Genomic DNA, 14300 nt, shown 5'->3' with positions numbered 1-14300 from the left:
CCAAGAATTTCAAGACCTAGGTAGGAGAAAAACCTTTCATTATCTCCTCCCAAGGGGTTGTCTCAAAAGACTGTAGTTTTAAGAGAAGGAATGGAAGAAAATGAAGCTGATGAGGTTGCTTTGGAGGTACTACACAAAAGGGGAAGGGACGAAGAATGGAAGTGTGGATTTGAAGAAAATTGTTGACTAAGACGTGGAGGTTGGCATATCTTTGGGTCCGTTTTTTTGGGGGAAAAGAAAGTTTTACTAGAAGAGCTTTTAAAGAATATGAGAGGAAAAGAATGGAAGAGAGCCTTAAAAAATCCATAGTAGGGGAAGGAGGAGAAATTTGGAATGACGAAGGAGGGCAGGAAGAACTTTGTGATGGAGAGGACTGAATTTGATCTTCGAGGGGAGCTGTTGGGGTTGGTGTTGAGTGTTTGATAGAAGGGATCTGCGTTGAGTTTTGTTGTAGTAGTTTGCTTTTAGTTTGGTTAGATAGGGTTGTTTTCCAGTTGTTTTGTGTGGTGCTACCTTATCACTTTTTAGTTTGATGTATTTTGTTTTCTTTTTCCTTTAATTAAAGTTTTATTTTTACTTCTCAAAAAAAGAAAGAAAGAAAGAAATAGAAAGTGTAATTACCTGAGTCAAAGACAAAGCCTCCATCATAAATAAATCCCCTTACAGCATGGCCAACCTGGTTCTAAGGTCATTATGTCAATACCATCTATAGATGCACCTCCAACCAAAGACAGCTGATCATGTGATCATTAGCTAGAGAGCCATATTTTTGTATTACTTATGAAGAAAAGATGACCCCTTTGAAATATTTCTAGTGTTTGACCCATTGTTCTTGTTTATTAGTAGCCATATGATTGCATTAATTATGAAGAAAAGAAAACTTCTCTAATGTCAGAAACTAGAGATAGAGAAGACAATATAAAATAGTACAAATGCTGACAGTAGCACTATTTTTGTAGTACAGAGAAGAAAACTATTGCATTACATAAATACCCAGCCTAGGTATACCGCACAGAAAATTGTCCCTATTTATACCATTCCTTGCAAGTGCATCTACTATTCTATTAGCTAATTGAAGTATCCATCGGAACAAGCAGTCCAAAATAGATGCCAAAAATTTAGATTCTTTGATCACTTGCCAGAGTATTTAAGGGCCCCCTGTTTTGTTTTCCAATCCAACTTAGGGCCACTTCACAAAGCAAGGATTAGCTGAACATGATGGCTGTTCAGCGGGCTGTGGAACCAATAATAATGTTCCATACCAGTAATAAAATACATGGGACCCGCAACTTTTACAGTGGGGTCCATGGATTTATTACTGGTGTGGAACATTATCATTGGTTCCACTGCCTGCTGAATAGCCATTGCGTTCAGCTAATCCAAATTCCACTTCACAGTTTCCTTCCACAATCAAATTGGCCCATCCCAACTGGACCTGTGAAACTCATCATTATAATACCATGATGATCTCTAATCACACCCCCTATGCTTGATGATCCCGGGTTGTCAATGCTACACTCATTGAAGTTCAACATCATTTTCCCCAATTCAGGAGTGGACCATATGGTAATAATACCATGTTGTCCATTTGTGAACCTGGATACAATACAAAAGCCTAGTCTCTCAGCACACCATCCAACAATAGGCCTTTGAATTCTTTACATGCCAGCACCCAATAAACCGTCCTCACCATGACATTTTCAATGATTGAGTCTTCATGTTGATTTTTGTTGTCAGATATTCTTTCACCCCAAAGGCCCCAAAGCACAACTGCTCTAGACATTTCCAAAGAACTTTTGTCCTTTATGTGTAAATGGAAGAACTATTTGCTAAAAAGTTCCATAATAATTGAAGCATAAGATCAATTCAATCCAAAGGAAGAAAGAAAAGATTCCATTCCTTAGATGTGCAGGAAAAAGGAATAGATGGTCAATACTCAATACAGACCCCATTAGAAAGGAAAAGAACATATACAAGAGGATAAGCACAAAGATTCTTTTTCTTTAAAGAGTCTCACATGCTAATAATCCTGAGAGCCGCTTCCCATACAAATGCTTACAGTTTTTGGTGGAGCACGTCCAACCCAAGCCTCATGAATAGAGAAAGATAATGGGGATAAGGGATTTTTTGTTGAAGTCTTAAGGAAAGATTTGCATAAGAACTGACCCAAAGAATCCACAGTCCAAACCCTCTTGGTTTGACCTATCCTTGCCTGAAAAGAAAAACCACTTCAAGATGATCAATCAGCTAAATGGAACCCCCACTTCAACATCCCTAAGACCTCTTCTAAAACCAAATCCCATGATAATCCTGAAGGAGATAGTCACAAGGTCACTTTGTTCTTTTTTGTTCTCAGTTAAAGCATAAAGTCTAGGGAGCTGTTGGCAGATTGATCTATCACACCCACCAGATATCTTCCCAAAATCTCACTCTATAACTACAGGATCAAATCTAACAAATTAACGGAATCCAGTGAAGATTGCCCGCATAGCTTTCCAAGTATTGCTCTTCTTGCTAGTGCTTGCTTGCACCTAATGGATAACTCATGGCCATCAGTTCAGCCACTACCTGATACTCTTTTTTATTACATTCCTTACCATGGAATACCCACAAAATGCATGAGATAGGTATCTCTGAAAAGCCTTGTCCTAGGTTCGGAGAATTCAAAACTAGCATGTCATCCCTTTAGGAAGTCATGCTCATGCTGATGAAACATAAAACTGGATATTGGAAAATACCGGAGAAATAATTTCCAAACCTGAGATACAAAACTGTGTAAATAAAAGTGGATACTAGTCTTCCCACTGATGAGGCAGAGACAACAAGTGTGTGGAGCCAAACACCAATGTTACTTTTCCTTTGAGGAATCAAATAGCCATGGAGATTGAGAGAGAGATGAATCATTTTTCCTATGAAGCATCTCAAAAATAATAATTTCCCAATGAACTGCATCCTAGCAAAAAGCACCTACTTTAGGGAACCAACAAATTATAGTATGTATTGATTACATATAAATGAGACAGTTACTACAGTGTCTGGCTAAACAAACAGTATGCTCAGTGTAAATATAGGCATCACGAACCTTTTTTTAGAAAAAATAAAACTATATAAATAAAAAAAAAGGTATATAAGCTTTATGGCCCCGGCACCAACAGCCAACCCAAAACAACCTAAAAAATTCAAATACTACTCAATCACAGCCAAATGACATAATCCAAACAACCCGCTCTACACCAATCTTTAATCCCAACTCCTTCAAAATCAAACGAATGAAAATACATCAAATATGTACAAACAAAAGCAGAAATGTAAGTACAGAACATACAACCCACTTCTTCAATAGAAACACCAAACACCATAACAACTGAAGACAACCCAAGATATCCAAATTGGAACAAATCCCAAGCACTCTCAGATTCTTCATCCCCAGAATCATGATCAGACCACAAAACCTGATTTTCGCTCAACATGTCTGATTTAACATGCTCCTTTTTTCCAATTCCATACACTTTATAGCAAACTCCTCTCCACCCAACAAAAAGCACCTATCTTAGTGGGGCAATAACCTTCAATTCCTTGTGTCAGAAGAATTTCTGAGGTATTGTCATTGCAAACATAATGGATTGGATTGGAAAGAATAAAAAAAGAATAATAGGAAACAATAAGGTATTTTGAGATGTACTGTCATTCTAGGTGACCAAACTGCTGAGCTGCTGAGGCATCCTGTGAATGTGATCTTTTTTTTTTTTTTTTTTGATGAATCCTGTGAATGTGATCTTTGACTTCTTATTTGAACCAGTTCTTAGTCCAGTAGCTCAATTTCTCTCACAAATTAAGCAATGATGCTACTCTGTTTCTAGTTTGCATAAAACGAAATTAGGACTCCAACTGGCATAAACTAATTCTACTGAAGGTTATCACAACCATGCTTTTCCACGACAAGACACTAGGACCTAGTCTAAATCCAAATCAGATTTAGAGCAACCTCAATCATGCATAGAGCTGCTACTTTAACAGGAAATACAGAGTTCAACAAGGAATTTTAGGAAGAGACAAAGAGTGAAGGGCACCGTTGATTAGGATTTTGGCCAGCTGACCCTATGTATAGGAGGCTTTGTTGAGTTGAGATGGAAAAGACTTGTTTAGCAGACCACTGCATGACAGGGCTGATAAAAAAAACTGCATGAGAGGGAGGTTGAGAAGCAGAACAATTTTCTAAGACACTTGGAAAAAGAAATGGTGGGAATGTTCCCAATGACTGATGGAAAGAGCTCTCAAGGGACAAATTTCCATTAAGGTCTTTCTACAATAGCATTACCAAGGCCAAGTTAAAGCAACTCAGTTTGAATTTATACAGAGCAACTTGGTACCTCCAAGGACTTAAATAATTGCATGGGCATCAATAGCATTCTAATAGTTCATCATCTAAAGAGAGTGCGACATGCAAGTATATGGGATGTGTGTCACGGAAGAAGTGAGATCATCAACCATCTGCATCCATAGGGCATGGCAATAGACGCTTGCAAGTCCTCATTATTCAGGAAAAAATATTGTTCAGCCTGGGAAATTGATATGAGAAGATCTTACTGTGAGGTTTGATGGCAGTTCACTCGGTAACCCAGGCTCTTCTTGAGTTGGAGCACTGGAAGATGGAGAAGGAAACACAATGTAGGTGTACAGTGGAGCAATTGGAGAAGCAGACTCACGAAAAGAAGAGGTGATGGCTCCCCTTCTTGATCCAAAGGGAGATCAGTGGAAATCCACCATCTCTTTTGATAATTGATAGGTGTCTTATCAAAGGCTGTCAGGTGGGCCAAAGGATTAGGAGAGGGCCATGGAGATCATATCTATGATAATTGAGATATTTTTCTCCCAAGATCCAGTACCCATACGCTGTGATGAGCTTCAATGGGAAGAAATGAGATTGTTGATGAACTACCCAGGTTGGGGGTCAACGGGACAGAAATGTATGGTGAGCCTTCAATTCCATAGATGATAGAGCCAATATATATGCAGTTGCACAGCTTAGGATGGACAGGCTTCTTTTTGTCCAGCCACTCATCCCACACTCTTTTGTTAATGTAATTTCACCTGTTATCACTAAAAAACGCACTTGTTTTTTAACATCAGGGCCAGTAACTGCAGAAGGATCCCATGCTAAGACTATGTCTATGTGGAATGTCAACCCATTGGAAGTTCGTTGGGGTGTAAAAACAAAATAGCACTGTATTATTCTTGAGAATAGATTTTGGGATGGAAGCCAATTTGCGGATGTTAATACGCAGAATCGTTTTTGAAATAAATGATTTATTTGAAAAATCTTTTTCTAAATTTCTTGTACCATCTCGTTGGAACCACCAAACCAGGTTATTATTGTTTGTGATTTCTCTACAACTTCCTCTGACAATGCAGTTTCTGCAACATCTCACAGACATCTGTTCTTCATGAAACCAAACTCTCCATACACTCCCCCTCACAATTGTATCAAGATACATTAAAGAAAAGCTTCCTTTTGCAAATTAAAAACAAACCAAGCTGAATTTTACAAATAAGCCTCTCAAAAATAACACGAAGAAATTCAAGGAAAGTCCAGCAAACGCAAAAAGCAGAGAACCAAAAACAGAGGTACCCAGAGTTGCCGGAGTGTCGTAGAAGACAGTTGAGGCCTGTACAACAGTGGCTCGAACGGTCCGGGGACCGGAGTGATCAGACATTCCGTCGGCTTCACTGGCGACCACCACCGGCTCGCTGCTGTCGGAAACCGGTGCAGACTCAATAAAACCCCCACTTTCATCATCTTGAGGTAAGGCAATATTCATGGGTTCGGCAACCAAAACGTCGGCCGAGTTTTCCCAAGAAGCATTCTTGGACGAAACACCTTTAGGGACAACAAGGTCAGGCCGAACCTGTTCCAAGAGCCACAGAATCGTTTCGCCAGCCGTTTTGAGACCGAGTTCCTGGGTCAGGCGGAATATACCGGGAGCACAAGTGGCCGGAAGCCTGACCCTTCGATCACGTCCCTGGAATTTGACATGGCGGTCTCGGGTCATGGTGGGCCGTCGGAGTTTCCTCTTCTCGGTGTTCTGAACCTCATCTCCGTCTGTCTCTCTCTGTATATCCATCGTCGTGACTGTGCATTGAAGTGCTCATGAATGTGGGGAGATTTGTTGGGGAGAGATTATCTGGTTTTCCTTTTCCGAGTAGTAAAGCACTTAAGCCTGAAGAAATTGGCGAGTTGTCACTGAAGGAATTAGGTGCTGCCTTTTCTCAGGAGAAAGAACAGAAACCTCTCGCGGTTTGTACTTTTTGAAGTCTGGAGATAATGGGCTATATTGGCCCAGTTCTAGACGTCGCTCAGTGGGCCACGCCTGAGCGATCCACGTTAGATGGAGAAAAAAAGATGTATATTGTCACATGGAAGGTCCAAAAAATAGTTGATTTCTCAGATGCGACTTCAACGGCTTTAGATTAGTTGTTGATTCTTGGCACGTGTTGTAATGTGACGATTCAGATCAATAATTGGATTCTGACGTAACGTTGATTAGTCTAGACTCTAGAGCCTAGAGCCTATCAATCAACCAGTGACCCTGTCAGACGGTCAGACCCCGACCGGACATATGTAATCATAATTCAGAAAGTTTTAGGTTATCGGTTTAACCGGCTAAGCTTGAAAAACAAAGGTTCAACTATGATGCCGGAAATACACGATACCGGAAAATCAATCAACCGTGCTGTGGTAACTGGTAACCAATCAATTCGGTTCTAATAAGAATTCACGGGGGGTTTCGCATGGGCAAAATTTAAAATTGGCATTTCGAGATACAATTTTTTATGCTTATTTGAAGATGCAATAATATGCAATAATAAATTAGGTTATATTTTTGAAAATAAAATAATTATAATTATATTACTATAAATAATAAACAACTGCATTGAATCAGTCTTAAACCGATTATTTAATTGGAATTAAATCATAGACCTCATTATATTAAAAACAGTAGTCAAAATAATACTAATTTATTTTTATGTTAATAAGTTAAACATTTTTAATTAATATTATCTTATTTATTATTTATCAAATTTACTATTACAAACATGAAACATAATAAAAAAACAAGAAAGATAAAAAATTATATATTTCATAAAATGTTTGGTTCTCAATCAATTATGGACAAGTAAGAATGAAAATCAATACAATAATTAATCAAGACAAAATCATTGAACCAAAACCGTTATAATTATGTTCAATCAATTTAGTTCCATCAGGATAGACCCAACCCATTGGCTCAGTCCTAGTTTTTCTTAAATAAATAAATGTCTATTGGGATGGGATTGGTATAGGCTATCTCGAACCAGACTGGATCCGTTGACAACACAAAATATTGGGCTCAAGGGGAGAGAATAATTTATTAGTAAGTTATTTCTAAATAAAAAACAATTTAGTAAAATAAATAAATAGATGTTTATTGAAATTAGTGTCACGTCTTTTTTATTCTACAGATTTATTTTATTAAAATAAATAATTTATTAAATAAATAAATATTTAGATAATAATAATAAAATAAGTAAATGAATAAATAAAAGTTGAGATAGAGAATAGGAGAGAGAGAGAGAGAGAGAGAGATGAGGAAGAAGAGGAATGGCATTTTATTTATAGAATGTCATAATCGTAAATAATTGTATGTGGCACTATTATAATTTTCGAATGCCATTGAGTCAATTATATAAGGGATTTATCTTATATGTGGCATTGTTGTAATTTTTTAATATTATAGAGGCAATTATATAGAGAGGTCTTATATGTGGCATTTTTATAATGTTTCAAATAAAGAAAGGTGGGAGAAAAGAGAGAATAAAGAAGAAAATGGAGAGAGAGACATGTGTAAATAATTTAGACAACAAAAAACATATAAATGTCAACCTCACAATGCTGTTGTACACCCTCCCAATGCTTTATGTATATAGATAAATGTCTTTTCCATTGGTCTCTCCAAATGAAAATTCATGGTCCCTTTCACTACCAAACTACCTTCCAACACAAAATAATGTTGATTCAAGAATAAAAATAATGTTGGCTCAATCATCAACCCAGTGACCCAAATAGCTAAAACACTAACTCATTTGAATTGATCGGTATGTCACAAGTCAAATATTAATCCTATTTTTTTCTTTTTTTTTTTTTGTTTTTAGTCATTTTTGTAATTAATAAAAATAATTTTTATTTTAATTTAATATTATGAATGTATAATATTAGAGTCATACCTTATTTTTTTTATAAAATATTTATATTTTCTTTAATTCTTTATATTTTTATTTATAAAAAATAAAAATATATGAATGTATAGTATTAGAGATATGCCAAATCAGAATCTACTTGATTACACCCTTATTTATAGTAACAAAAAGTTACACTTAGTCCTCGTTTTGGGAGTGTGTATTGGATAAATAAATGTTTATGCTTATCCTAGTAAGTGTTCTAAGTGGCAGGCCAAGACAGGCCATAAAATGCAAAAAATGTATAGAACAACAAAATTTTGAACTTATCAAAACAAGCTCATTTTCTGAAAAAAAAAAAAAGATGTGTTTATTTGGACTTATTTCAAGTGCTTATTGGTATAGTCCCAGCCTAAAATAAGCACTTTTTCCAATAAGTTCTTTAGAAAACAAACACTCTCAAACAGGGATATTTTCTATTGCACACTTCCAATTGTGTTTTAACAAAGGTTCTCCAGTGACTAGTGAAAGATGTTTAAGCCCGTTTCTGAAACAAGGGAAGTTTCTACTCATTTTAAAGAGTTTAGAGAGGTTTAGGGTCCATTTGATTTCATGGCAATAGGGTTTTGGAATCAGAATAGGAATGGTCCTATTCCAACTGTTTGGTCAGATCGGGACCCATTCCCATTCTTAGTGGAATGGACATTCCCTCCCCTTCCTTTGGGAACGAAAATCCATTCCAGTTGATTCCGATTTTGATTCCAATTCCTATTTGAATCAAACAGGTAGGATAAATCGACCATTCCGATTTTGATTCTAATTGCAAACCAAACAGGCTCTTAAAGGTCTTTTTTTTTTTTGATAAATGACTTTTGGAGTTTTTTCCCCTCAACAAAAAGAGAGGTGGGGCTAAATGTTGAGAGAAAGAGGGGGCATGTTGGTAACAAATGGATTTTGATTAGTGTGAAAGAGGCATTATTTGAGTGAGTTTAAATTGTTACAATCACACTTTATGATACCAAAAGAGAAAGAAGGAAGAAGAAAAAAAAGGCATAAAACAATAACAAAATCCATAATTACAAGAAGATATTACCAAATTTCAATGTCATCCTTGTCCTGTCATAGGAGCACTAGAGTACTCTTTGTTTGGAGTTAGGAATGGGTCAGGTATGGGGAATGAGATCTCATGCTGCTCCAATCCTGATTAAATATATTAAAAATATATTATTATGATATTATTTATATTACTTATGTATATTTACATATATTTAAAATACTATTTATATTATATTTTTTTATTTATTTTAAGTAAACTTATTTTTTAAAAAATATTATAAATTAAAAATTTTCAAAAGTTTGAATCCTTGCGGGGAACCGTCCCCATCCCTGCCCCGTTGCCATTCCTATTGGAGTTGATTTGAATAAAATCTTTGTTGGATTTATGATAAATGAATAAATACCTGATTTTACATGCTTAGGGAGGGCATCAAAAACTCATTCAAGAACTCTTGTGAGTTCCAAATCGAAGCAAATTAATGATGCACAAGATTACCGACATATGACAGTGAGACACCTCACCCTTTGGTAAGAATCGTTTTCGGTTTTAATGACATTTTCAATATTTTATAGTTGAAATAAGATATTTTCATGGCATACATTTCAATGTAATAAATGTTTTTATGATGTTATGAACAGAAAAATGATGAAACCAACAGTTTATTACAAAACTATTATTAACAGTAAAAACCATTAGTGCTGCTCCAGTGAACTTTATGCATAGACATGGTTTTCTAAGTCTCCTCTTATCCTTGTGTGTTATCTACGGTATGTTTCAAGTTGAGTTAATTGAGTCTGTGTTTGGCAAATCTTTTTTTAAAGATTTTCTTGAAATTCTGACAGTTAAAAGATGTAGTAAGTTTTTGCATTAAGATTTTGAAAACTTAAAGACCATTTGGTTGAAGGCATGTCTTTTCTCGTGAAGAGAAATTGAAAAAAAAAAAAAAAACTTCATTTGGAGATTCCCATATTTGCCCAAAATGAGCTTTACATGTTTATTAGGTATGACGTTTTTTGCTGGCTAAATTTTTTTCTAACAAAACAGAAAAAGACGAAAACATGGGCTGCCAAACTTTTAAAAAGCTGACAGCCCACATGTAAAGACATGCCAAATAGGATCTATCATCAAATGGCAAAAGAATAAAGACAGTAATTGAAAATAAAAACACAAATAATTAGAACAGAAGTATTGACGCAGATAGCATAAATATTGATCAGTAGCATAGCTTTTCTATAAGTAGTTTTTGGAATCTAACTAATACAGTTTTCTATGAAAGTTAATTACAGAATCTTTTGTTTAAATGACTTGAAGGTATAGAGCACTAAAAATTCTGGAGCCACTGGTATCAGTGGAGCTACGTAATCTAGAGCAAGGTTCAAAAGATTGATACGAGGCGTACCGGGTAGTATCAATATCTTTTTTTTTTTTTGAGTTTTCTTCGAATCTAGTTCAGGGGGGGCAGTTTAAGGTCCGTCCATCTCCCTGAACCGGTCGAAATCCCGATACATCCTCTATAGAGACATATCAGGAAGCTCCCGATATGTATCAACCGTATCGACTGATATGATCTGATACGTATCGATATTTTGAACCTTGCTCTAGAGCAACTCTACAAGAATTTAAAGAATGGAATAATTAAAGATCCGAAATTCTTACAAGAAAGATGTTTTCCCTCGATATTTTCTCATAGGTAGACTTGCTCTAGTTAATTTCTTCCTTAACAAAAGAACTCTTGGTATCTTCTTGAATAGTAGCATCACTTGTGTAACTCTACCTATAGAGCATGACATTATTTTCCATATTTAATTCAATCGAATGATTGCTTTCCATGGGGTCTTCTCTTTTTTACTTTCTTTGTTTAACCTCTCCTTTCCTATAAGAACTTGAAAAGATTTTACTTAAGCGGGACTTAAAACCAATTGCTCTGACAAATACTATGCATCTCCATTTTTTAGCCATTTTGATCTTTGTGCAACAGTTCAAACTGGTATCTCATACTCTCAAGTAACAAAGTTTTCTCTTCAATCTGATACTTAACCTCATGAAGCTTCATCTAAACTGTTTTACCTATTAAAAGAAAATGATATTAAGAAATAAAAAGAGATCCCTTATAAAGTTCTATTTTACCTATTAAGGTGTTAGCTTTCTAATCTACCAAAAGAAGTTTTCTCTCAATTAACTATCCTGCCGATAGTTAATTGTTAGACAGCTTGACTTTCACACACAGGCATGATTCCATTACTGATCCATGAATTAAACTCAATAAGATGGAAGTAAATATCAGTATTTCATCTTTAATGCCACAGAATGGATCATCAACAAAGAGCAATATTTTTTTTTATCTTTTTTTCTTTTGTCTTTTTTATTTCAACATTAAAATTTATGATCATAGTTCAACCATGGAGGCATATCTTTTTTTGCTGAAACCATGAAGACATTATCTTAACAATAAAAAAAAAAAAAACAAAACCGGAAAAAAATGTAATTACTATTAAGTTAACTTAAGTTTCTCTGTCTTTGAATCTAGTAGTCTCAAAACTCCACTAAAAATCAGAGCCTAGTTCAACCAAACAATATATAATGTCATATCCTACTTAAGCCTTCTAGTCAGCAACTGGGATCTGCAATCCTTCTTACATGTAAGATGTAACCAAAGATTATATCTCGTGACAACATGATAAAAAACCATAATTTATGCACAAATCTAAGGGAAGTTACCAAATGCCAAACCTCAATAATATATTACAAAGTAAAATAGACATGTAAATAGATTTGGGCTCAATAAATCATACCACACATTCTCAATCATATGAAAATGTGGCATGTAGTATTATCCGTAACTCATTTACAAAAAGAATGCTTCACGATTACCCTCTGATGTTTCATCTCTAACATCTGAATCCTACAAGCTGTACAATGGAATAGCTACTAAGTATTCATTCTGACGGGACAACTTAAAGGATTATAGAGTCAGTTACAATGTGACATGTGGTATTACCCTTCAATCATTTACAAAAAGAATGTTTGATAACTACACTCTGATGTTGTTGTTTTGCCTCTACCACCTGAATCCTATAAATCCTATAAGTTGTACAATGAAATAACTATTAAAATTTCATTCTGATGGGACGACGTAAGCAACAACCACTGTTATATCATCTTTTTTTCCTCCAAGATAATTGAATCCAGCCATCTTTGATGCCTCTGAGAAGGGAGACAAACAATTACGTTGGAGTGATGAGTGGTGTGCATCCATGGCTACCATCCATGCAACCAAGTGTGGATCCACTCCCATGAATCTGGTTCCCTTAACCACATCCTCAACAATCTCATGTTTGTACAAGTTATCAAAGAGTCCATCTGTTCCAGCAACAATGACATCTCCAAGTTTAATTGGAACTTTTAATACCTGGCATATCCATGAAAGAAGGTAGTCAATATGAAAATTCTCAAAGATAGCACAAAATGAGGCAGGAAAGCATGTGTAATCACTTACCATTGCTGAATTAGGTTGATCACACTTAGGGTTGTTCCCCAGTTGATAAGGACAGTTGAATTTGTGTTGCTGTATTGGGGAAGAATAGAAAATTTTCCCATCTCTAATAACCAAAAACCCACTATCTCCAACATTGACAGCATGTAAGCACTATAAACAAAAGCAAGCATGGGTTTAGTCATGAAATGAAACAAATTCTGAGCCTTCATAAATCATACTGTTCATCAGAGATAACCATACAGAGCATTTACTAACCTCGTTAAACAATTGCATAATACAGGCAGTAGATGATCCTATGGCATTAGTGTTTGAGCAAGCCACTCTCAGTACTCTCTCTAGATCAACAGCATCTTCAGGTTCAACCTGAAGTGCAATTGTAGAGTTCTTCATGAGTTCTCGGGCATATTCCCCTGAGTCCACACCCTGCTTTACCCAACCATCAACACCATCCGCCACACCAAAGGCTTGTTGTTGCGGACAAATGAAATGGGCATCCTCACCCTGCGGCTTTAGGGCATTCTTCTTGGGTATGTAAAATGAGCCAGCTTTCAGAATCATGTTTCTCTTACTCTTATGCAAAACACCCCTGTTTTTTGAAAAACCAAACAGTTGATCAGATTACTTCAAGAGGGCATTCACAGAAACAACAGATGATCGTCAAACAGTTTTAGCATATGTTTTGGGGCTTAAAGAAACAATAGATAGTGACCCATTTCATATTAATGGTAGAAATATATACTAATGTTGCTTGAGAGGCAAGCAATCAAATGAACGAAACATTTTCAATTTACCCATTAGGTGTCTGAGCTTCGGCAACCGATTTAAATCCAGAAAGACGGGGAACCTTCGACGGCCTTATCTCCGAACGTTCTGAATCATCATCAGTGTAAACATCTTTTCTCCAATAGCCTCTGCGTACATTAAAGAAATCCAAAGTAAGCAACCGAGTAAACAGCCCAGAAACTTTAAAACAGAAGGGGAAGAAAGAACGATGTTTGAAGAAGTAAAGGAGAGATCAAAACCGACCTAGTAAACTGATACACTGAAGCCCTCTTGTTCGTCGTCTTTGTAAAACTCAAAAGGGAAGGAACGGAAGAACGATTCAAGACTTAAAACCGAAGAATCGAAGAACAGATTTGGAAGCCTGAAAGTAGAAGAACCACGATTGTGTTTTAAACTTTGAAGGACAAATGCTATGAATCTAAATCCTGAACACTCGAAAATTATATAGAAACACTAGCACGATCACTCGTTTTCGTATAGACTATAGTGCAAGAACCGTATCCGAGTTGGAGAAGGAATGTCAGGGAACCCGAACCACCGCATCACATTGTTGGACGACTTTTTGTGAAAAACTAGCAGGTATCGCACGGGACTTGTTAAGGAAAGTGAAATAATCATTACGGAAAGAATGCAACGTTGTTTAAAATAATTAAATCTTTATATTAATAATTTATTATAAAAATGTTTTAATAATTTAATAATTTGAATTAATTATATTAATATTTTTAGAAAGAAATAATAATCATTGCT

The 14300-nt window shown here is 35.8% G+C and overlaps 3 protein-coding genes across 3 annotated transcripts in view; all 3 read right to left on the bottom strand.

Annotated features, from left to right (window-relative positions):
• Positions 1 to 6370, bottom strand: part of LOC148871286 (bifunctional nitrilase/nitrile hydratase NIT4B-like) — a 57329-nt gene extending 50959 nt beyond the window's left edge. Inside the window, exon 1 of the mRNA XM_088973010.1 lies at positions 5630 to 6370. Coding sequence (XP_088829136.1) covers positions 5630 to 6122 — 493 coding nt within the window. The 5' untranslated portion in view covers positions 6123 to 6370. The remainder of the gene's footprint in view (positions 1 to 5629) is intronic.
• Positions 6371 to 12193: 5823 nt separating this feature from the next.
• LOC148871285 (putative protein phosphatase 2C 55) lies at positions 12194 to 12911 on the bottom strand. The gene is made up of 2 exons (XM_088968552.1): positions 12768 to 12911; positions 12194 to 12680 (listed from the first exon to the last, which is right to left on the bottom strand). Exons 1-2 carry the CDS (start codon positions 12768 to 12770, stop codon positions 12387 to 12389), a joined length of 297 nt encoding a protein of 98 aa, XP_088824678.1. The 5' UTR covers positions 12771 to 12911; the 3' UTR covers positions 12194 to 12386.
• Positions 12905 to 14093, bottom strand: LOC148871284 (putative protein phosphatase 2C 55). The gene is made up of 3 exons (XM_088970020.1): positions 14047 to 14093; positions 13559 to 13678; positions 12905 to 13353 (listed from the first exon to the last, which is right to left on the bottom strand). The coding sequence occupies exons 1-3, from the start codon at positions 14091 to 14093 to the stop codon at positions 12942 to 12944; spliced, it is 579 nt and encodes a 192-aa protein (XP_088826146.1). The 3' UTR covers positions 12905 to 12941.
• Positions 14094 to 14300: the final 207 nt, after the last annotated feature.

Source organism: Nelumbo lutea, chromosome 2 (assembly GCF_056320005.1).
Source record: "Nelumbo lutea isolate HS-2025 chromosome 2, American lotus-T2T, whole genome shotgun sequence".
Taxonomy (NCBI): Eukaryota; Viridiplantae; Streptophyta; class Magnoliopsida; order Proteales; family Nelumbonaceae; genus Nelumbo; species Nelumbo lutea.
The sequence above is the reverse complement of the archived record's forward strand: the minus strand, read 5'-3'. Positions and strand labels throughout refer to the sequence as shown.